The sequence below is a fragment of the Mesoplodon densirostris genome, chromosome 20 (assembly GCF_025265405.1).
Source record: "Mesoplodon densirostris isolate mMesDen1 chromosome 20, mMesDen1 primary haplotype, whole genome shotgun sequence".
Classification (NCBI taxonomy): Eukaryota; Metazoa; Chordata; class Mammalia; order Artiodactyla; family Ziphiidae; genus Mesoplodon; species Mesoplodon densirostris.
Genome location: NC_082680.1, coordinates 30808743 through 30831717, shown reverse-complemented (window position 1 = coordinate 30831717; position 22975 = coordinate 30808743). Strand labels below are relative to the sequence as shown.

Below are 22975 nucleotides of genomic sequence, written 5' to 3'. Positions count from 1 at the left end.
CCAAACTTCTGCCCCCAAATTCCGCACACATGGGGAGAGAGGACTCTAAAATCCCTGCTGTAACCCCTAAGCCAGGGCTCAGTATGGGCTGAATAAGTCAGTAAGTGAACCAACAAATGCAGGAATTTTTAAATTTTTTGTTTTTGAGAACTCAGCAAGGTGATCTGTCCACAAGCAATTTTATTTGATTTGTGAAAGTATGTTGGTTTTCTATCACTTGACAAACAGAATAGGGGTACACTCACTCCTCTGTGGGGTTCTGAATGAGGGCCTATCCAGAGCTGTTTGCTATTAACCAGTGATCAGGGAGGGAAAGACAAGTTCCTGGCCATGAAAATTCTCTCAACAGAGGAGAAGATGGTGTTCTGTGGAGCGAGAACATGAACAGGTCTGAGGTCCCTTTCAGATGATTCCAGACAGAACCCTGGTCCTCATTCTCCAGGCCCACCTGCTGTCCAGTGAAAGGGGGATAAGGAGAGACCTGTGTGGTTTGCAATGCTGGGGAAAAGAGCAGTCTCTTAGCCACTTTGGTGGAGGATCGCCTCTAAGGTCTTATCCCTGACACTCTTCAGGAATCTCACAACTGCCGTTCCGCCTGTGCCCCTCTCTTCTAAGGCCTGAGGTGGCCCCGGGAGATGGCTCGTCCTCCTGCCCTTTGCTTTGGGTGCAGCCGTGATGAGGTACTTGGTCACCATGGCGAGGTGGTAGCTGCGTAGGGCTGCCAGGGCCTCCACGCACTGGTTATAGGCCGTCAGAAGCTGGCTGTTTCCAGAGGACAGGATGTGGTCCCTCAGGGAAGGAGCGGAGTGAATTTCTTCTATGAAGGCCCTGTGGGAAGGAGGCATGTAATCCCTCATTCTGTGCAGAAAGGCAGCTGAAAGAAACAGGGCAGGACAATGTCATAAAACAAGGCAGAACGATGCTGTAGCTCCACGTGCAAAGGTAAGAGAGCCTGTCTGCCTTTCCAGACATCAACACAGCAAATGCTGTTGCTGTTCTCCTAACTTCTCATTCTAATAGTGTCTAATCGACTTGGCTGGCTCTTTTGCATACAGACATCAAATCCTCCAAAGGTAGATTGGAGATGAGGAAGGAAAAGAAGCAAGCCCATCACAAATAACTAAGATGGAAGTAGCTCTACCAGCCAAGGCATAAAGAGTTATCGTCTACCAAATGTGGGCAACATATCTTGCTAGTTACACATGAGGTATATCTACAAATGTAAGGCATGGACCCTTAAACTGATGAGCTAAATACTCTGCTGAATTTTGTTTCCTCAGTGCTTCGTTTTGGAGGGAGCGCTAAGGAAGAGGAAAGTGATAGAGTTTCTAAGGACAGGAAGATAAAGAATGATCAACTGTTTTAGTAACAGCCTCTTGAAGTCAAATTGTTTAAAAATCAAATCAATAGACATTTATGGGAAACACAGGAAACTCATTATGGGATTCATATTAGGCATGGTTCGTCAACTACTAAGCTCATCAAATCAAAAGTCCATGAAAAGTGATCATAGTTCTATAGAACAGACTTTTGTGGATGAGACTGGACCCCATGACACTGAATTCTAGTCATTTATTTTTTCTTAATCCAACTTGAAAACTCTGTACTAGGAAGTACCTTTTTGCAGCTGTTGAACATGAGGCCTGATGCTGGCAGGTAAGGAAAAGAGCCATTTCAAGCTTGTAAGATGGCAGAACCCCTCTTCTGGTCTAAAGAGCCTTGGCTTGAGGCCACACCATTTTTACCGAATGGGCTTCAGGGGAGGAGCCCATACCCATCCCCAGCTGCATCCAGACTTGGCAACATAGTATCACAGCCCTGGATCTGCAGATCTCTCCCCCACTCTACAGAAGCAAGCTACTGCCTAAGGACCCAAACAAAGTTACAGGGAACAGCTGGAAATATAGGAATGTTTTAAGATTTGGAAATAAAACCCAATATTCAGCTGAGCTCTGACACTAATTGGCTTGACAGTCACAGATGGCAGGTGCACAGTCTCCTGGTTGATCTGGAGAAGTATAGACTTCCTGATAGTTTCATTTACACTTGGACATATCAGTTGATAAAAACAGCACTGTGGGCTTCCCTGGTGGCGCAGTGGTTGAGAGTCTGCCTGCCGATGCAGGGGACACGGGTTCGTGCCCTGGTCCGGGAGGATCCCACATGCCGCGGAGCGGCTGGGCCCGTGAGCCATGGCCGCTGAGCCTGCGCATCCGGAGCCTGTGCTCCGCAATGGGAGAGGCCACAGCAGTGAGAGGCCCGCGTACTGAAAAAAAACAAAAACAAAAACAAAAACAAAACACACCACTGTTCTTCCTCCCTGTTAAGGAAAAAACAAGAAAAAGAAAAACGTCCGACTTACCACTTTCCTTGCTGTGACGAACACCCAAGAATTCATCAAAGGCGTGCAGCACGGTGCTCTGAGCAGCGCTCGCGCCCGAGTAATGCAGTGGCTCTTTGGAGACACCTTCATATAACAACCCCGCAGGCATTGCTGGGTTATCCTTCCAGCTAGGCAAGAGTAAACATCAGAGAGAAGTGGCTGCTAGGAGTTAAGAGTATATTTTCTGATATGGAAACAGAGATTGAGCAAGAAAGTGAACACAATTTCAATGGCAACTTTAGGGCAAGAGGCTGGATATCTTCGTAGGATGTGTACCTAAGCATTATCTTGACCCAACTTCATAAGAGGCCAGCCCTTCTCTTTGCTCATATAAAGGACTGTTCCAGAGAAGTAAAAGATACTTAGAGAGAAATCGCTGGCATTGGTCCTATGACATAGTTTTTGGAAAAATTCAATTATAAAGATGACTTCAGTGCTGATCCACAGGAACCATTAACATAGGGGATCTGGAACAATCTTCACTCCCTCTACTAATCTCCACCTTGATGACCTTGATGCCCGTAACTCCACAAGTAGAGTTTTGAAAATACATGCGTGTGCACACACACACACACACACACACACCCCAAACACTGACACAAACACACAAAAATACATACAAATATACACACACATCTTTTCCCTTCCCTAAAAGTTATAGCTATAACAGTTTTCACATTCAACTTCAGTTCTAAATACTACCTAACTTCATGGGAATGCCTTTATCAGATAGTTTGTTGATGGCAGGTGTTAATAATAAGGGTAGCAGCAAAGAGAACACAATACAGCCATGCAGGTCACCAGAATCTACAGTCAAGGACAGGAGGAAGGACTGGAATTAAGGCTCAGATTAAATAGTTTTTCCTTCCTTCTCTCTCCTCTCTTCTCTTCTTTTCTCTCCTCTTCTGTCGCCCTGATTCCACGTCTTCATCTTTTTGTCCTTGAGTCTCCCTCTTCCTGAGTCCCCAAGCCACTTTACTCAGTTCGCCGTCTGACTTTTTATAGGGTCTTGAACAGTCACAGAGTGCATGTGGGTGATTCCACAATGAGACAGCCAGCAGCGCCAAGAACACACCACATCTGCCTTTACGATGCTTTACAGTTTACATATCACATTCACATCCATTTTCTCGCTTGTCCTCTTTGGAGTAGATCAAGGCAGGCATTTTTAAATCCATTTTACAGATAAAGAAATAAAGACTCAAGGCACTAAGTCTCTAGGACCATATTGTTAGAGACAGAGGGAACCAGAACTTGACCCCCAAACTTGTCATTTTCTAGTTTCACTTCCCAAGACCACCCACGTGTAAATTTCTACTTTTACTAAAGAACAGAATCTTTTTCTTTTATTGCCAGGAACCCTGTTCTTACGGTTTTAAATAACAGGTTTATGTTGATGTCTCTCCTTCTTCCTGTAATTCTACAAGTCATTCTGCTGGAGAGAAGGGAAACACACACATCCCACATCCCGCACACACAAAAGCCGCAGACAGACTGCTCAACTCGCATCCATGACATTTTCCCTGAGGTAGGAAATGCTATTGTTTTCTTTGGGGGCTGTTTTGCGTTGCCTGTTCTGTGGTTTCACTGGATGAATATCGTAGTGGCCTTTGCAGTTGGAGCAATATCACTGTGCAAAGAGATGACATATGCACAGCAGGGCAGGGGACAAGTTGGAGGAGACCAGGGAGGATTCTGAGTCTAAGATCACAACCTGCTGTAGCTCTTAGGAGAGACCACTCTATCTTAAGCAGATATGGAATGGAATCTCAGCTTTGATACTTAGTAACTCTGAGCCTTAGGTGAGTTAATTAACTTCCTGGAGCCTCAGTTTCCTCATCCAAGTAATATTAGTATCTACCTTACTGGGTTGTGAGAACTAATTAAAATAATACCTGCTCCGTGCCTGAAAACTATTCAGCACTTGATAAATATTAGCCATTTTATCATATTATTCACAGTGAATTTTAACCTCTTCTCCCTCCTTTCATTATTTTGTAACTTTGTACAAACCCTTCTGAGTCTCAGTTCTCCTGACTTGTACCTACTTCCTGAAGCTGCTGGAAGAATCAAGTGAACCCCACAAAGGTCTTCTGACTCAGCAGAGTTCAGGACACTGGTGCAATAAAATTTCTAAGCAACATTTTACAGGGCAGAAATATTGAGGACCAGACCACTATCATGTGGTAAGTGGACCAAACACAATGGCTGTACTGGTTCAGATTTTTCTCTGTAATCCTGTTGATGGTCTCATATAGTCACTTTGGTCTCCTCTAGTTCCTTCCCTTCATGACCACTTCTAAGTGCTGGACACTCTCAGGACTCAGTCCTTGGGCTTCTCACGACTCTCACTTCCCAAGTGATCTCATCTAAGTCTCTTGGATTTCAAAGCCAACTATATTAGGCTTATTGACAAATGTGCACCTGGATCTGGATCTCTGCCCTATATTCCAGAGACGTGTCTTCAACTGCCTACTAGACATCTCCATGGGAGGGGACACATCCCAAACTGACCTCTTGATTCCCCTTCCTTTGCCAGACTTGCCCCTCCCACGTCTCCACCTTCAGAGAAAGGAAAATGGCAGCTCCATTCTTTCCATGGATCCGGCCACACACCTAGAGTCCTCTCTGAAGGACCTCATTCTCTTCCATTCTACGTGCAATCCAAGAGCAGATAACTTCAATCCACATCCAGAGCTGACTGTTTCTCCATGCCTCTGCTGCTCCTGCCCTAGTCCAGGCCACCACCCTGGATTGTAGTCAGAGTTTCTTAGGTGCTTTCCTTGGTCCATTCTATTCCCCACTCAGAAGACAGAGTGACGATTTGCAACTTCATCCAGCTCATGTCACTCTTCTCAAAACTTCCCGGTGCTGCTCATCACACTCAGAAAAGGAGCCAACGAGCCTCTACATGATCTGGTCCCCCCATCACTTGTATTTCTCATTCTCCCATATTGATTCCATGCAAGCACTGCTGGGCTCGGTGCAGCTTTTCCTCCAAAAGTGCCCCCACCCCAGGGTCAGGATGATGTTGTTCCTTTCAGGCAGAGCAGGTACCTGGGTGGTTTGCTACTCATCCTCCTCACCTGCTTCACATATCTGCTTAAGCATCCTTTAGAAATGTGGCACTTGCAGATCACAATAAATAAATAAGAACTTTGGCTACCACACCTAACACTCCATGATGCTCTATTATCCTACTTTGAAGTTTCCTGTATCTCTTATTGTTGTAACACATAGAGTATGGTATTGCCTTTGTTCTATTTATTTATTCATTATCTGTCTCCCATGATTAAAATGTAAGCTCCACAGAAATGAAGTTGCTGTTTTTACTGCTCCATTCCCAGCACCTAGAACTGTGCCTGGCATTTTGTCAGCCCTCGCTAAATATTTGATCAATGAATGAATGAAAAAATAGCACTCTATAATTAGGTATTATCTATCTAGAATATGTAAATCCAAGTGTATTTGTTGAAAGGACCTGGTCAGCTTAAAAGAAGATGATAGAGAAAAAAAGAGCATGAAAGTTAAAAAAAAATAAAAGGAAGGCATCTACTTTCAAAACCCATATTCTCCACCTTGATGAGATTAACATGAGGAAGAAAAATTGGGTTTCTCTGAATAGCCCAAGGATTGCTCCCATGCATTCTCAGGCCCAAACAGCTGTTTGTGAAGAAAAGGAATCATTTTCCTTACAAATCTCTGTAGGCAAGTTTATTTTTAACATTTCTTGTAGCTTATTTCTAGCAAACCCCAGAAAAGGGGAAGTTTAAACAGAAAAAAAAAAAAAAAAAGGAAAAGAGATGACTTTTATCCATAGGGGCTAACTTCCCTGACAAATTTGACGTGAGTGAGAAATAAAGGGACTATGTTTCATTTACAGATGGAATTTCTTAATGCTCCTAAATAAAAATGTTTTTTAAAAAGTCAACAAAAATAATAAGTCAAGCATAAGACAAATCAAGAACACAGGAGCAGATTTAGATTTTTCAAGACAACCCTACTGGGAACTCTCAACAATCCAGATGTTTTTGGCCACCAGCACATTTAGGGTTGGCTACTGGCCACTTAGTTTAGCTATGTGGGAAATAATTTTGAGGATCAGAAATAGAAAAGAGGCATTTATGTAGATCACAGATAAAATGCATCACTGACCCAGAACTTATCTTTTTTTTTTTTTTTTTCTGGTACGCGGGCCTCTCACTGTAGTGGCCTCTCCCGTCGCGGAGCACAGGCTCCGGACGCGCAGGCTCAGTGGCCATGGCTCACGGGCCCAGCCGCTCCGTGGCATGCGGGATCTTCCCAGACCGGGGCACGAACCCGCGTCCCCTGCATCGGCAGGCAGACTCTCAACCACTGCGCCACCAGGGAAGCCCCAGAACTTATCTTAATGAAAATGAAGTCACCCTTTGGTATCCATTTAACTATGATAGATGGAATTCTAAAAATGTTGTCCCAAGATTCCCATTCTAACTCCTAGAACTATTAATATAAGACAGCATGCCTGTCGATATGATAAATTGTAAGGCAAGGCAAAAGGGACCTTGCAGGTATAATTAAGGTCACTAACGAGAGACCTTAACCTAGGCAGTTATCCTGGATTATCTAGGGGAGTTTAATCTAATCACACAAGACCTTAAAAGCAGGGAGTTTTCTCTGGCTGATGACAGGAGAACTCTGAGAGATCTGAATTACCAGAAGGATTGGAAATATCATTGCTGAATTGCAAAGGATACTGGAGGCTTCTAGAAGCTGACAGCAGATTCTGCCCGGAAAGAATGAGAGACCTCAGTTCCCAACCCACAAAGAGCTGATTCTACCAAAGACCTGAATGAGTTTGGGAGTGAATTCTCCCCTAGATTCTCCAGATAAGAGCTCAAGCCCAGCAGATCAAGACTTCCACCTTTTGAGACCCTAAACAGAGAACCAAGCCAAGCTCACCCAGTCTTGCGACCTACAGGAATGTGAGATAATAAATGAGCCTTGCTAAGTTGTGGTAATTTGTTATGCAACAGTGGAAACTAACCCAAGCTCAGAGAGCAAACTGAAGCACAAGGAGATTTTCCAGAATTAGTTCTTCCTAAAACGCAGTCTGTTTAAAACGTTTTGGGAAAATGGCCCTTTTGTTCTCCCCTCTAATCCTACCAAAGCCTATCTGCATGTTTTGCTTAATATTTGTTGCTAGAATCTCTATTTTACAATCAGATCTTTGTATCGACCCTGACTACATGCAAAAGATACAGAGAGCAAGAAGAGTTCTACAGGATGAATAATCCCTTTGTCGGGGTTTCAGGAGTGGAGGATACATGGGAAGGTCTAACTCCTGAGATACGCCCTCAATTCCATTCCTTTGCTCTTCCCCTTTCCTCCTCTTTTCCCCGTAAACCAGGTACCTGTTACTCTTAAGTTATTCTCTAGCAACTTTGCTTCCACTCACTACCCCTACAAGGAGGGTTCCCCACCCAGGCTGGCCTCCCCTGAGACTGTCTCACACTACAGACCTACCCAATCTAGAGAAAATACTTAATACACATGGTCACTCCCTTCGTGCACCCATGGAATATACCACTAAATCTACTGATGAATCAATACATCTGTTGATGTTGGAATTCGGCATGACTCTTGCTACATCCAGACACAGCTTCATATTCTTCCTACCAACAGCGTTTCAGGCACCTCCTAGTTATCAAGATGGAGCTCTAGATGATGTCTATTTCACATTTTCACCTCTTCCATCCATCACCTCCATCTTTCACTCTTCACCGTTAAAACAAAAACAAACTTAGTTTCTCTCAGTTAATGTGAGTAGGAAAGCAATCTCATTAAAACGTGTCACGTTATGACAAATGTATTTAAAATAAGACATGTATCTAAGAGTAGAGTTCTCTATCTGGAGAAATTGCAGGCCAGGTGACCAAAGAAGAATACCAGGAATATGAAAAAATGTCTTTGGGGTAGCTATTCCAGGAATGTTAGAAGGAAGCTTTTAAGCTACTGCCTATGCCTCCACCTGCCTGCATAACAGCCAGGAGAAAAGATATACATAATCGAGCTTTGTGGGAGGCACACTGGGCTTTTTTCCCCTCTGTCATCCAGTGGTTTTCTAAGAAAGGTGAGTACATTGAATGTAAAGTGATGGCCTCAGGACAATTACTCTAAACTTAATTATTCAATCCTTCAGTGTCATTTGTCATGCAAATGGTACCCCACTTCTTTTATCCAAGAATGGATCCAGGTGATTCCTTTGTTAGCAAGGGTTACTTGGTGTGTTTCTTCCTCTGGGAAGCTTCTGTCTGTTTCTCCCCCTCATAAATCTGGGAAAGGCTACAGATGCCTCATGCAGGAAAAGAGTTGAACTATACTTACCCAGAGAAGAAGATCCGGATGACTGCATAAAATATGTCTGGATCTACATAATCTAGAGGAGCAATCAAAATGTGAACTTTACTACAGGCAAAAAAAGCAATTGGTTCCATATGCACGGGCTCTGCTGCCTTCCCAGGGCACCCCCTCTATCTGATCTGCACAGAAACCTGGAGGGAACACAGCAGCTGGAGGGGGAGGAATGTTCCCTTCTGTTGCCCCCCTCACTGGTGCTGACGGGAGGGTTAAACGGTTCCAAATGCTGCCTTTTTCTATTTGTGGTTACTTCCCTCTTCTGCACTTAAACAACAATCACCAAAAAGAGAGGTCAAGGCCATCTTTAAAAAATTAATATTTTAAACAGACAGAGAGAATGAAAGAATGTGGGAAGCAGAAAGGAGAAAAGCAGAGAGAAAGAATCTGCTCTCTTCAAGGCTTTCAGAAGAGAGGACCACTGAACCCCTGGGTGCATTTCTGTGTCGTCAATAAAGGGCAGAGAGTGGAGGATCCTGTTCTCAGGCTCTGCCACACTTGGTCGGACACAGCCTCACTCATTAGTCCGTGCAGCTCGTTGGGTGTGCGTGTGTTGTTGTTTCTGTTTTTTGGGGGTTTTCTTTTGACGGTGCCACATGTGGGACCTTAGTTCCCCAACCAGGGATCCAACCCACGGCCTCTGCATTGGAAGCCCCTAGTCTTAACCACTGGACCACAGGGAAGTCCCTGTGCAGCTCATTTTGAATCTAAGCCCATGCGTGGGGATAATTGATTCCACTAGCTTATTAACTTGTGTGTGTAAAGAAGCACGTCCTCACATTTGCACCGAATTTCTTTTCATCCACTTTTGAACCTTATTCTCTCTTCTTCTCACAGTGCGGCCCCTCTGGGAGCTGACATGTTTCTCTCATCCAGATTCCTGTCTATGTCTCTGTGTTTCGGAGAAAAAAAGAAACATCTTTTGCGGTACGCAGGCCTCTCACTGCTGCGGCCTCTCCCATTGCGGAGCACAGGCTCCAGACGCGCAGGCTCAGCGGCCATGGCTCACGGGCCCAGCTGCTCCGAGGCATGTGGGATCTTCCCAGACAGTGGCACGAACCCGTGTCCCCTGCATTGGCAGGCAGACTCTCAACCACTGCGCCACCAGGGAAGCCCAGTTATAAGTATTTAAATGAAAAAACAAAACAATGTTATTCTCAAATAACATTATTTCTACATAGAAAACCTAGATAATCAACAGATCATCATTAGAATTAATAAGAGTGTTTATCAAAGTGCTAGATTCAAGGTTCATACTAAATATCAATTTCATTCTATAAACCAAGAACAAACAGGAATTAGTTCAATCAAAAGATGCCATATTGGCTAGAAACAAAAATATAAAGTAACTATGAATAAAGCAGAATATATCTAAATCTCTTACCTTGAAATAAGTCAAAGTAATTTAAGAAAATGTGTCTGTGTTCACGGACAAGAAAACTCAGTATCAATATCTAGGAAAATAAATATATCTAAAGAAGAGTTTTTTGTTTTGTTTATTTTGTTTTTATTGTATATTCAAGTATTTAATGTAATTACTGATATATTTTGGTTATATATTCATTTTTATTTATTTTGTCTTTGTCTCATATTCTCTGTTCCCTTTTTTCTTCTTTTTTGACTTTCATGAAAAAAATGTTTTAAATTATTTTATTTCCCCCCTTATTATCATAACTTTCCCCCTCTTAATGCTATTCTTTTAGTGGTCATTCTTGAGATTACAACAGATATCTTTGATTCAATAGATCTACTAAAATTAGTACTTTTACCACTTCCCAATCAATACAAGGTCTGTAGAATACTTTATCCTATTTAACCCCTTTGCCTTTTGTGCTATTGTTATCATTTATTTTATTTCTACATACATTTTAAACCTACATTATTATTGTTGTATAAAGTCAATAATCATTTGAATTTAACCACATAGTTACCGTCTCTTGCTCTTCATTCTCTCCTGTATTTCTGTGTTTACATCTGGAATCTTTGTACTTTTGCCCAAAGAACTCAATTGAATATTTATTTTAGTGTGGGTCCTTTGGCAATAAGTTTTCAGAGTTTTTATTTGCCTGAAAATATCTTTGTTTTAATTTCAAATTTGAAAGATATTTTGACGAGGTGTGTGACGCCAAATTGGAAGTTATTTTGTTTCTGCACTTCAGTGGTATCATTCCATTGTCTTGGTTTCTTTTTTTCTGTTGACAAGTCTTCTTATTTCTTTAAAGAAGAGTTTTCTATCTGGATAAATTTCAGGCCATGTGGGAAGAGAATAACACCCAGCAATATGAAGGCATGATTCGGAGAGCACGTTAATGTCTTTACGTTAGTCTCCACCTGTCCATCTGCCCTGATCAGAGGACAGAAGACCAGATAGAATATCAAAATCAGGTAATTTTTCTCCAAATAAATATACAGATTTAATGCAATTTGAGCAAAATTCTTAACAGAATTTTTTATTGGGATTTGACAAGCTGATTCTAAGTTTATATGAAAAGCAAAGGGTCAAAGACAGGACGCGCGCCCCTGGAGAAAGCAAGGTGAGGGGGATTTTCTCCACCTGAAAATGAGAAACACTATGAAGCTATGGTTCATTTAAGACAGATGGTTTTGGTGTGGGGAAAGACAAACAGACAATGAAACGGAATAGGGAGCCTGGAAAGAGATCCAATCATTTAATAAAATCTGATGGAAGACAGTGTTAATATTGTAGATTAGTGATTATTCACAGAAGGGAAATTGAATTTATTTCCTATGTCATACTGTATAGAGATAATAATTATATGTGTATTAAGGGGTGAAAGGTGAAAGACAGACAACATCAACTACAGAAAAAAATGTAGAAAAATATATCTATGACCTCTGATTATGAAATTATATCTTATGCCAGACTTCCTAAAAATAAACTGTTACAAAAGTAAATACTGTGACTATATTTAAATTAAGAACTTCTGCTTTCAAAATGCAGAATGAGACAAACCACAGCACTTGCAATCCATAACTAACAAAGATCACCCTCCAGAGTGTACCCAAAAACTTATTAAAGGCAATGAGTAAAAGATAAAAGACATTTCCAAAAATAAGGAAAGCCATGCATTTCACAAATCAGGGACACACACGATGAGCACGCAGGAGCACAGGCCCTTCCACCCCCATCCCAGACACACAGACAGTTAACTCATTAGAAAACAGGGACATGCAAGAGTGACATCATCTGCATGGCAGAATAAGAGTTTTCTACTATCTTCCCCACAAAGAACATTGTTTTAGACAGTCACCCGTGGATAAGACAGCCTTTGTGGAAGTCCAGGAGTCCAGTGAAAAGTTCCAGAACACCACTGGAGCAAAAAAAAAAAATCTAAGAGTGGATGCACTGAAGAGGGTAGGAAGGATATTTCACTTTACCCACATCACCCCTTCCCCAGGGCAGCACAGCACAGGGCCAAGAGAGACCTTGGCACAATCCTGAGGGTGGCAAGAATGAGCCTTTGCAGATAGGTAGCGAGCAAGTACAGCGGGACTCTGTGGGATTGGGAGAAAGCAAACACACTTGAGAGTTTAGCACTGCCCTAGGGGAAGCAAAGGAAGAATGTCAGCTCCTGGCCTGGCTTTGCAGGATCAAAAGAAGGCATGCACGATGAAGAGGACTAGGAATACTGCCACAAGAGGGAGCAAGAAGACTGGAGCAGGTGTATCCATAGAAAGTGTGAAAAAAGCCTCAGAATCCCTACCAGGGCTGATGGAAGGTATTTCTCTCCCTAAACCAGGTAGAGAACATCTATTAACGTGGGGCTGGTGAAGGACATGAGCCACATAAAAACTCTTGCTTCTGGATCTGATGTGTGTACACTTGGACTAAGAAGAGCAGTTCCTGAAAGCCAGTGTCATTATCCTACAGGGAGCATAGAAGATCCAAGAAGACACCTGAGTTAAGTCTCCCCACTTTCCTTCCCTGTGTCTTCCTAGAGGAGTGGAAAAATGGCCCCATGGACTGCAGTTTCTGCCCCGATGGCCAAGCCCAGGTGCACTTAGTGGATGGGGCTAGATGTCTTCCAAAGTGGCTGTTGTTATTGTTCAGAAAAACACAAAACACTTTGGTCAAGTATCTTGTTCTTTTAAATCTAAGTGACTCTCAAGAAAAATACAATGTCTGCTTTGGATTAGTTCACTCTCATCTCATTTTATCATAAGCATTATTTTTGTTTTGCTTGGAAAACCTAAGGAAACTTGTTTTTACAACTTTTCAGGGTTAGGGATTTAGGTTTTATACTGAGAAGTGGCCTTTAAACAAAACAAAACTCAGCAAATCCTTGCTTTGGGTCAGTACTAAAACCACAGACCCAGAATCACTGCAGTATTTTCATATGACATTATTAATGTTCATTATGGTCATCCCACTCAGGAAGGTGAGGCAGTCAATGCTCCATTACTGACACCTAAAACAAAGCACTGTAGGTGCATAATGGAAATATACATCTGATGGACCTGACCACCAAACTGTGTCTTTTTGGGGTAATTCCACCTTTTTTTTTTTTTTGGTATGGGGGCTTCTCACTGTTGTGGCCTCTCCCGTTGCGGAGCACAGGCTCCGGACATGCAGGCTCAGCGGCCATGGCTCACGGGCCCAGCTGCTCCACAGTATGTGGGATCTTCCCGGACTGGGGCACGAACCTGTGTCCCCTGCATCAGCAGGCAGACTCTCAACCACTGCGCCACCAGAGAAGCCCGTAATTCCCACTTTTAAAGCCACATATTTCCACTGAATGTCTCAGCATCACCTTAAATGTGACATGTTTCAGAGCAAGTATTGTTTCCTTTCCCCATGTTCCCTATTTACTTTGAAAATCAATCTGCCAACCAAGCAGAACTTGATTCAATCTTCCAAATAACAGATCTTTGCCAGAGACCTCATGACTTTTTTCAACCAGCTTTGAAATCATACATATGTATATACCCTTGACCCGTCCTCCTGCCTTGGTTTACACTTAAGCTCTGCCAATCCTCAGCCCTTCTCCTTGGGGAGTCTTGTTTATTTCTCCTGTTGCAGTCACTGCTCCATCCCTTGCCCCATTCCTGGGTTTGGCAGCATTGCTGATAGGGTTTAAGCAGCTGTATATGCCTGGATGAGACCAGGGCTTAAATCTGAGTGTAAACAGGAGTTAAGTAGGCAGAGGATGAGTTAGGAAGAATGTCTGAAGCAGAAGGCATAGTCCGTACACAAGCCTTGAAGTGGAAAAAGATCTCAGGAACAAAAAGCTAGTGTCAGAAAGAATAAGTGAAGGGAAAGATGATGTGAAATAAATTAAAATTAAAATAGCCTGGGGTCAGTTCATCTTGGGTTTTGCAGAATAGGTTAAGGATTTTGGCCTTATCCTTAGAATAATGGATAAACTAGTGCTTTCAGTTGAAATCTAATGTGATAGACACGTGTAGTTTTAAATTTTCTAGTAGCCATATTTCAAAAGGTAAAAAAAAATGGAAAATTTAATATCAATACTATATTTTAGTTAACTCCAAATATCCAAAATATTATCATTTCAGTATGTAATCAATATAAAAATTATTAATGTGGTTTTTAAAAATAATTATTTGAAATCCTTGGTATATTCTTATAGATTTAAAATTTATTTTATACTTAGAGTGCATTTTAATTCGGATGCTGAATTTTCAACAGTTAAGTGAAAGGTAATCTTTCTAACAATGAAGCTGTGTCTAACAGAAAAGTATTTGACACTGATTCAGTTTTTCGACTTCAATTTCAATTAGTTAAATTTAAATACAATAAAAAATTTAGTTCCTCAGTCACACCGGCCATATAGCAAGTGTTCAGTGGCCACGTGTGACTAGAGGTTACCATATTGGACTGTGCCAGGAGGGCAACTGGAGGGTTTTAAGAGTCAAGGTGATGCAATCAATCTGCACTCCTAAAAGTTGATTCAGGCTTCTGTTAAGAGCATGGATTCGACTAGGTAAAGGACAGATGAGAGAAAGGATTGAGAAGGCCACTGCAGGAGTGCTGGCAGGAGATGATGATAGGTGCAGAGGAAGTGATGGTGGAAACACAGGGAAAGGAAGAGATGCCAACAGCACTCCAGAAAGAGACTTCCCTTTGTTGTAATGGAATGTTGTTTTACTTGGACCTCTCCTTCCCCTGACAAAAACAACAAAAAGCTGGATAAATATGAAAACATCCTAAAGGCAATCAAAGAGCTCAAAAGACAGCAAGGAACCACCAAGCAAATATTGCAAGGGAAAGCAGAAACCCAAGGAGGTAGAAAAGAAGACCAGCAGAGATAGTTGTCCCTGAAATCACTTGCCCATCCAGGTTTGCCAGGGCTCTGGTTTAGTGGCTTCTCTGTACGATGGGAGCCCTGGTCCCAGCTTTGGTGAGGAATTTTACACCAGACCCTCCCCATATTATCCACGGAGCCCCAAATACCTATACTCACAACCTCCGAGTGAATCAGGGCCCCACTGTACCCCCGTTTGCCACAGGAGACAGAATTAGAACTAACTTTGGCACCAAGCCAAAGAGGACTAAAAAAAAATCTGTCCCTAAAAAGTTGTGACCTTTTCTTTTGCACATTTTTAGCCCAAGTTCAGTTGTCGGGTCCTTACTTGTTCAACATGATTTAAGATGATCCAGAATTTTAGAGTTCCAAAGAACCAGGAAGAACCAAATACAAATATTTCTCTCTCCTAGTCCCAAAAGCCTGCTTACAGATGATGTTTCAAAGACAATGAACATTACAAGGTGAAAACAAAATCAAGCACAGAAAAAAACATGACAGCCACTGTGAGGACTGAAAAAGAAAGAAAAGGTTAAAAAACAAGAAGGAGGGAAGGGATGTGGGAACAGATGTATATGTATGACTGATTCACTTTTTTATAAAGCAGAAACTAATAATAAAAAAAAAAAAGAAGGAAAGAGAAACCAGTTTCAAATATCAGAATTACCACATCTTTAGGCGTGACTTTGAAAATTCCTGGAAAGGAGGCTTTATAGAGGAAGGGAGCACACAATTCGTGCTAAAGTTTGGCTCAGAAAGAAGAATTGTTGGGTAAGCTCCATTTGGGGGAGGAAAGCAGTGCAGCTGAGCTCTATTTATCAGGCAGAAGAAATTCAACAACCATAAACCACAATCAATCACTAAAATATCCGTGCGATTCCTTACACCTTGCAGTTTTTATTGTTTGTTATCTTTTTTTTTTTTTTTTGCAGTACGCGGGCCTCTCACTGCTGTGGCCTCTCCCGTTGTGGAGCACAGGCTCCGGACGCGCAGGCTCAGCAGCCATAGCTCACGGGCCCAACTGCTCCACGGCATGTGGGATCTTCCCGGACCGGGGCACGAACCCACGTCCCCCTGCATCGGCAAGCGGACTCTCAACCACTGCGCCACCAGGGAAGCCCTGTTATCATTTTTATAATTTCACTTTTCTGGTTACTGTGGCTGCATAACAAACCACTCCAAACTCAGTGGCACGGAATAACCATCGTTTTACGCTCATGGACTCAGGGCAGGAATTAGGGCGAGACACAGTGGAGATGGCCTGTCTCTGCTTCACAGTGGTTGGGTCCTCAGCTGAGGAGATGGAAGAGTGAGGATGCCTGGAAAGTGGGAACTTAGACTCATCTGAGGGCTTATTCGCCCCTGTGCTAGGTGCTAATTGGAGCACCTACAGTTGGCCTCCCTGTGTGCTTTGACATCCTCATTCACAGCCACGGTGGCCACAGAGCTGATGGACTTTTTACATGGTGGCTCAGTATACAGGGTGGCAGCTGCATCACTTTTTCTAGCCTTGTCTGGGAAGTCACGCTGTGTCACTTCCGCTGAGTTCTACTGATCGCGGGCATGTCAGAAGCCCGCCTACGTCACAAGCCAGGACACAGGCTTTGATGAGAGGAATATCCGGGCCACATGGTACAGGAGCCCTGAGGATGGATGGTGTTGTTGTGGCCATTTTTGAAAACTGCAGGCTGATACATTCATCTATTTCACTGCAGTGACTAGTAGTGAAACATTTAAAATACATGATGTCTGTGTGGGAAAATTTGCCTTTGGGGGACACAAGGGAAATCACCCCATCACCTGCCCAGGCCATCAGACCTCCTGCAGAGGATGATCAAGAAAGCATCAGGGTTGGCCTGGGCTGAATAAGTGCCTTTGAAAATGAGTGCTAGGGAAGCATGTGAGAGCCAGACAGGGCTGTGCCACCTTACTGGGACACACCCCGTGACACGGTGGAGGGCCTCCTGTGACCTTCCAAACCACTCACTTCTGCTTACTCGTACGATCTGAAGACCCTGCAACGTCCCTCTAGTGGTCTTCACATCCTGAGTAATACACACAGGGCATCTTGCAAAACTAAAATCCATCTCACTAAGCTGGGAGAGCTTGTTTGGCAGGAGACCTACTGATGTGATCGGGAGGAATTTAAAATGAAAAATCAGGGAAATGGGGAGATGTGAGTCAAACATGTGAAGCAGGGGCATTGAATAGAAAGAATACATAACCCTGTGACTTCAGATGGACTTTCCCGGAGAGTCCAGGATGACCAGGAAATCTATCCTTTTCATGAAAAGTCATAAAGCTGAGCACCATCTGGTCTCCGGCTCCCTCCCTCCTGTCCTGTTTCCTACAAACACTCTCTTTTTCCAGAATCTGTTTTGTTTTCCAGTGAAGAAGGACTTAGGGAAACTGACACTTAGCTGCTTTTCCCTTGTTAAACAGATCATGCCCATTTTCCCCCTTAAATTTTTGAGATTCTTCTGCCAGGGGAAGTTGAAGAGCTGCTCAGACATTGGACAGGAAGGCAGTCGCCAGAATAATATGTAACCAGTTGCAGGAAGGGTGGGCCCCTTAAGTGGCCACACTTGTGGTAACCCATCCCTGCACTGGCCACAGAGGAGAGCTGGAGAAGCCAAGGCCAGTCATGTCCTCCGGTTCCAGGGTCACTGCTGGATAAAGCAGGTACAAGCCATGTTGTGTGCCCTTCCCCTCCTCCCAAGCTTCGTGCAAGACCTCAACACACAAAGAAATACATGACAGCCCAAGAGAGGAAATTAGCCTAATCACAAGAACATAGAAAGACTAAACCAGGAGAATCTCCCTGCCAACGGAGAGATCATTTTCCAATAGCATGAGCGGCCGTTACCTAAAACAAAGGCACAGCAGTGCCTTCTCATGGATGCTGCCTACCTCCAGGCCCTTTCTCCCCCGCAAGCGATCCCTCAGTCTTCAGGAGCCCCTTACCGTGCATTTGTCCCAAGGCTCTGGTGACGTCCTGAATGGAGAGCCTCAGTCGCTGCAGGGCTTGGAGCAGGGAGTCTGGGCTGGGCAGCAAGACGGCATTCACTGCCTGAATGAGGGCCTGGGGATGAGATTCAGTCTCACAATGCATTAGCGTTCACTGAAGGCCCATTGAGATGCAGTGAGCCTCAGAGATGGGGGAATCCAGGAAAGGCAGCCCTCTGCCTGCTGGACTGTGTGACAGGGCTCCCCAGGGAGTGAGCCTAAAGGACATTTGCCATGAGGTCCTTCTCAAAGGAGAATCTTCCTGGTCACCTCCCAGGTGGACCTGGTGAGGTCTTTCTGGATCTTTCCACTGGCTGATACTTGTTGTGCCTCTCAGGGGTCTCACTCTGTCATTTTCCTCCTTTCTGCTTCCTGAGTTATGACACAGGAGGGTTCTTTCTACTCCTGCGTCTTGACTCAGGACGGCCCCACCCCTGAGCTCTGTGTTACAGAAAATCAGAATCTGTGGAGCCCTCAGCTCAGACCCCCCTTCATTAGCAGTCTCGACCTTATCTGAGCTATATTTGGAAGACCAGTATTTTATTCTGTATCTTGCTATGGACTAAACACACGGATAAGAAGTAAAGTGACCACATAGTTTCACTTCTGAGAGTGCAAGAGGGAGCTATAATAATTGTAGACCAATCTGGTCACCCTACAGTAGGTACAGTAGGCACCCAAAATATGCTTACCAGGGAAGGTGGTGAGGAAGCACAGAAATCTAACTTCAGTACCTTCAGGCAGGGCCTGGATTCTCTGGCAGACACCTGACCTTTCTGGGACCTGCCTGACCCCTAAAGGAATTCAAGTTTACAACCCCCAGGGCTAGGTAATCTCAAGGATGGTTCATTTTCACTCAGAGCCCTTGCATGGTAGTTCCAGGCATCAGCATCTCTCTCTCCCTGTCTCTGTCTGTCTCTCTCTCTGCTTAATTCCTTTACATTACTCAGGTATTAACTTTCAGACCTGTCATTTCCCTTGGAAAGCTTTGCCCGACCCCTCAAGTCTGAACTAGGTTTTAGACACCTTTTCATGAAACACGGCACTTTTTTTCATGTTACTCCCTACCTCGATGCACCCTCCTCCACTGGATCCTGAGCCTCTGTGGAAGCCAGAGCAATGTCTGTCTTATTCCCCCAGATCTCCCATTGCCTAGAACAATGCTTGTTTGTTGATGGGCAAACGGTCAACTGCGTGTTTTACAGTAGTTGAGGAAAGGTAGATACCTCTGTGGGCCAGAACTTAAATCTCTTTGCTCAACTAACCAAGTAAGATGAGGCCTATATTAATGAATTCACTGCAGGGAAAGGGCCTGGGTGGGAAGCAAAGCTCAGACTGACTTTTCATTTAGAAAAAAAAAAAAAAGTTCTGTGAGTGGGAAGATACCTTAATCCCGGGTACAGCTGCTTTCTCCACCAAAACAGTCACCAGTATAAAACCACGCAGGCTTTCTCCCCCAGGGAATAAGAAAATGGGGTCCAAGTTCCTTGGGAGGGACATGACCACTTGGTTAGAAAGGTCTGGATACAGTGAGTACGCACGGCCAAGCGGTGGCCTCGAGTCAGGTAACTGCTAGTCCAAGGTGGAACCAGAGGTTGATGTTCTCCTCTCCACAGGGCAGCCCAAGGATGGGCATCTTCCCTCCAGCAACATTCAGGTAGGAAAGAGACAGATCTGCTCCAGCCCAAGTTCACCTGAGGACTCCCAAAGTCTAGCATGGCCCGGATGGTCCCAGACCATCCCCCCCACCCCCCCATCCCTGCTGTGGAACTGCTAAAGCATGAGTGGACAAGTAGGGCTGATTCTTCACAGGGCCAGTCCAGGGCCCATCACACCCTTCCTATTAGGAGCACAGTGTCTTAATGCTGCAGTGACCACAGGCAACAGCTAATTCCATGCTCCTTTTTTACAGACAGAAAACTATGGCCCAAAGAAGCAAAATCGCCTCCCCAGTTGCATCCAGCTGGTTAGTCCCTGGACCTGGTCCAGAACAGTTTCATAGCTCAGGCTAGTCCTCTCTCTAATTAGTCATTTTTCCCCCCAATTCTGTATTATAATAGTGAAAGCTGACGACTGTTATAGAGGGATCATACTTAAATGATCAGTTATCACACGGATTCAAATAGCCCAGAGGTGGATCCAGTCTACAAAACATAAAACTTCATTCCATAAGTCACTTCTGCCTCTAAAACATGAGAAGACATGAAAAACAAACACAAAAGATAACTCAGTCAGGGACCCCCGTAGTTTCAGCAGAGTCACATTAGTGTGGGAAATGGGGTCTTCATGCTTCATCTCTCCATCTTCTGAGATATAGCTTTTATACTGAGCCCCTTTATTGAGCTGAGGTTTGGTGACCGGAGAGGCAGTGTCAACTTAGAGGTTAACTGTGCTCCCTGGGGAAACAGGAGCCTAAGAACATCTGGACCAGACTTGCCCCACGAGCTCTAGTCTATGTAATATTTCAAAGGGATTTTGTATCTGTAGCAGCCACAGCCAGCAATTTGGCCTTTCAGAGAAGTTATAGTGAGACCAGAGATCCTTCTCATATCATTAGACTTCAAAAAATCACAGAGAATTGGAGAACTGGTGAAGTTTTGGTGTTTTGGGGGGTTTTGGTTTGTCTTTTTTGCTCTTCTTACATTGCATTTTACTTGTTTTATTATGTACAAATTGGAAAATGTAGTAAAGAAAATTAATCCCTTAATCTCTACAAAGCAGAGGCAACTACTGTTAATTTTTGGGCTGTTGATTTGGGGCACATTTCCTTCGACTATTTTTTTCAATGCATTTTTATATGTTTTATGTACTATACATAGAGTGTGGTATGCTTTCTCTTTTTTTGCTTGTTGGTTTTATTGTAAGCTTTTACAGTTAGCAAGGATCCTAAAGTGAGTGAAGGATTTCTGAGAACTTACCTGATTTCCAGGGGTCTAGTCCAATTTCAGTTATTGACAAAAGGAAAGAAAAAGAAAAGAACAAATCAGTTTGCAAACCTGATATGCCTTCTAGGGTCACGTGGACACAGGCATGCACACTTGTGTGCAAATGCACGTGCAGACACACACACATCGTGCACAGTTTGGATGTCACGGGTTGTGACTAGACCGTGGGCCTGAGGGGAGCAGAATAGACCACCCCCAAATATGCCACTTAGGTGTATTGATTATTTTGAATTAAAGGTACTTGAGAAACAGCAGGTGCCAAAAGGACACTCGGACCTCTTTGTACCCCTGAAAGTAGGAAATAAATCTCCCATGTGAAGGCGCCCTCCCTGTCAGGAAGTAGAGAGACAGCCTTATCACCAGAGACAGGAATTCAGGGCTGAGAAGCCTGTATAAACAAACCTTGTTACTTCTTCCCTAGTTAGCTAACCCAAGCCCCAAAGCCTGTGTCCTGTCAATTCTTCATAAATGCATTGCTTCCTCATCTAGAAGATGTACAAGCTTCCGGCTTTAGTCGCATATTCGAGTCTCATATTTTTATGGGGCTCTAATACGTACAAAATTAAATTTGTTTTTCTCCTGTTCACCTATCTGATGTCAGTTTGATTATTAGACCAGCTAAGCAGCCTCAATGGGAAGAAGGGCAAGGTTTTCCTCCCCTACAGTCCTCGGAGCCACCAAGAGGGAGACAGATAGACCTCAATTTACATATCAGCCCCAGAGCATTTAGCCAGTGGTCATGCTGACAATGGATCTTGCTCCTTTTATATACTCGTAATTACCTGCCCCAATGTGTTCAGAGTGGGTTGAGAGGAAGCTCCTGGGAACTGTGATTTTTGAACTTGTGTTCAAGTTCACCCCTTTTTTTTTTTTTTTTTTTTTTGCGGTACGCGGGCCTCTCACTCTTGTGGCCTCTCCCCTTGCGGAGCACAGGCTCTGGACACGCAGGCTCAGCGGCCATGGCTCACGGGCCCAGCCGCTCCGCGGCACGTGGGATCTTCCCGGACCGGGGCACGAACCCGTGTCCCCTGCATCGGCAGGCGGACTCCCAACCACTGCGCCACCAGGGAAGCCCACACCCCTTCTTTGGCACCATAAATCAGGTAATAAATATGAACATGTCTAATCACAAAATAGCTGACAAAGCCTGGATTTTTCCTGCAGAGAGAAGGAAAAGTCAAGACTCTCCCTTACCTGGTTTTAATCTGTGCAAATCCCAAACACCCTCTCCCGCTCTTACCTTCCGGGGTTCTTAGTAGCCCAGTTGGCCAGAACCAAGTCCGCGTGAAGCAGGATAGGAGGGAGCCCCAAGTTCCTGGACACCTCGACCAAGGGAAGGGCAAGGGTTCTCGGCAGAACCTTGCAGACATAAATCCAGACAATTAGCACATTCTAGCAAGAATGCAGCAGAGGAAGCAATCTGTCTTTTATTCTGGCAATCTTGTGGTAGAGAACGAGCCGGGGATAAAAGTGGAATTATGTGAGTGATCCATATAGACACACCTCATTCTCATATTTATTCTGTTAACAACCTAGTAGATATATTGTTTATGAGTATGGTCTGAAATATATATGAAAATTACAAAACTGGAACACACACACTTACACATCTAGTATAAAATAATCTCTGAATATTGTGCAGAGAAGGGCCTGAGCAAATGTTTAAGCATAAATGGGGGCTGAGTTGATGAGCAGTGGGAAAAAATCTCTCTCTATCTATATATATCTCTCCAGATAAATAGATAGACACATAGAGATATGTAGCTATCTAGATATATGTGTGTTTTTGTGTATAGTCTTAGTTTTAGGAGCATATGCGTATGTGTTTGTATGCACACGCGGCACGCACGTGTGTGTGTATGTGTGTGTGTGTGTGTGCGTGTCCTCTCCTCAGGGAGAGGGATGGGAAGGATAGAATGCTTCATCAAACCTAATAACAACTTCCAGTAAGTCACCTCAAG

The 22975-nt window shown here is 43.8% G+C and overlaps 1 protein-coding gene across 1 annotated transcript in view; it reads right to left on the bottom strand.

Annotated features, from left to right (window-relative positions):
• Nucleotides 1-508: 508 nt before the first annotated feature.
• IDO2 (indoleamine 2,3-dioxygenase 2) overlaps nucleotides 509-22975 on the bottom strand; it is a 43511-nt gene continuing 21044 nt past the window's right edge. Inside the window, exons 4-10 of the mRNA XM_060086104.1 lie at nucleotides 22255-22373; nucleotides 20988-21002; nucleotides 19456-19555; nucleotides 18028-18145; nucleotides 8750-8801; nucleotides 2363-2511; nucleotides 509-874 (exon numbers count right to left, since the gene is read on the bottom strand). Of these exons, the coding sequence (XP_059942087.1) occupies nucleotides 519-874; nucleotides 2363-2511; nucleotides 8750-8801; nucleotides 18028-18145; nucleotides 19456-19555; nucleotides 20988-21002; nucleotides 22255-22373 (909 nt within the window). The 3' untranslated portion in view covers nucleotides 509-518. The remainder of the gene's footprint in view (nucleotides 875-2362; nucleotides 2512-8749; nucleotides 8802-18027; nucleotides 18146-19455; nucleotides 19556-20987; nucleotides 21003-22254; nucleotides 22374-22975) is intronic.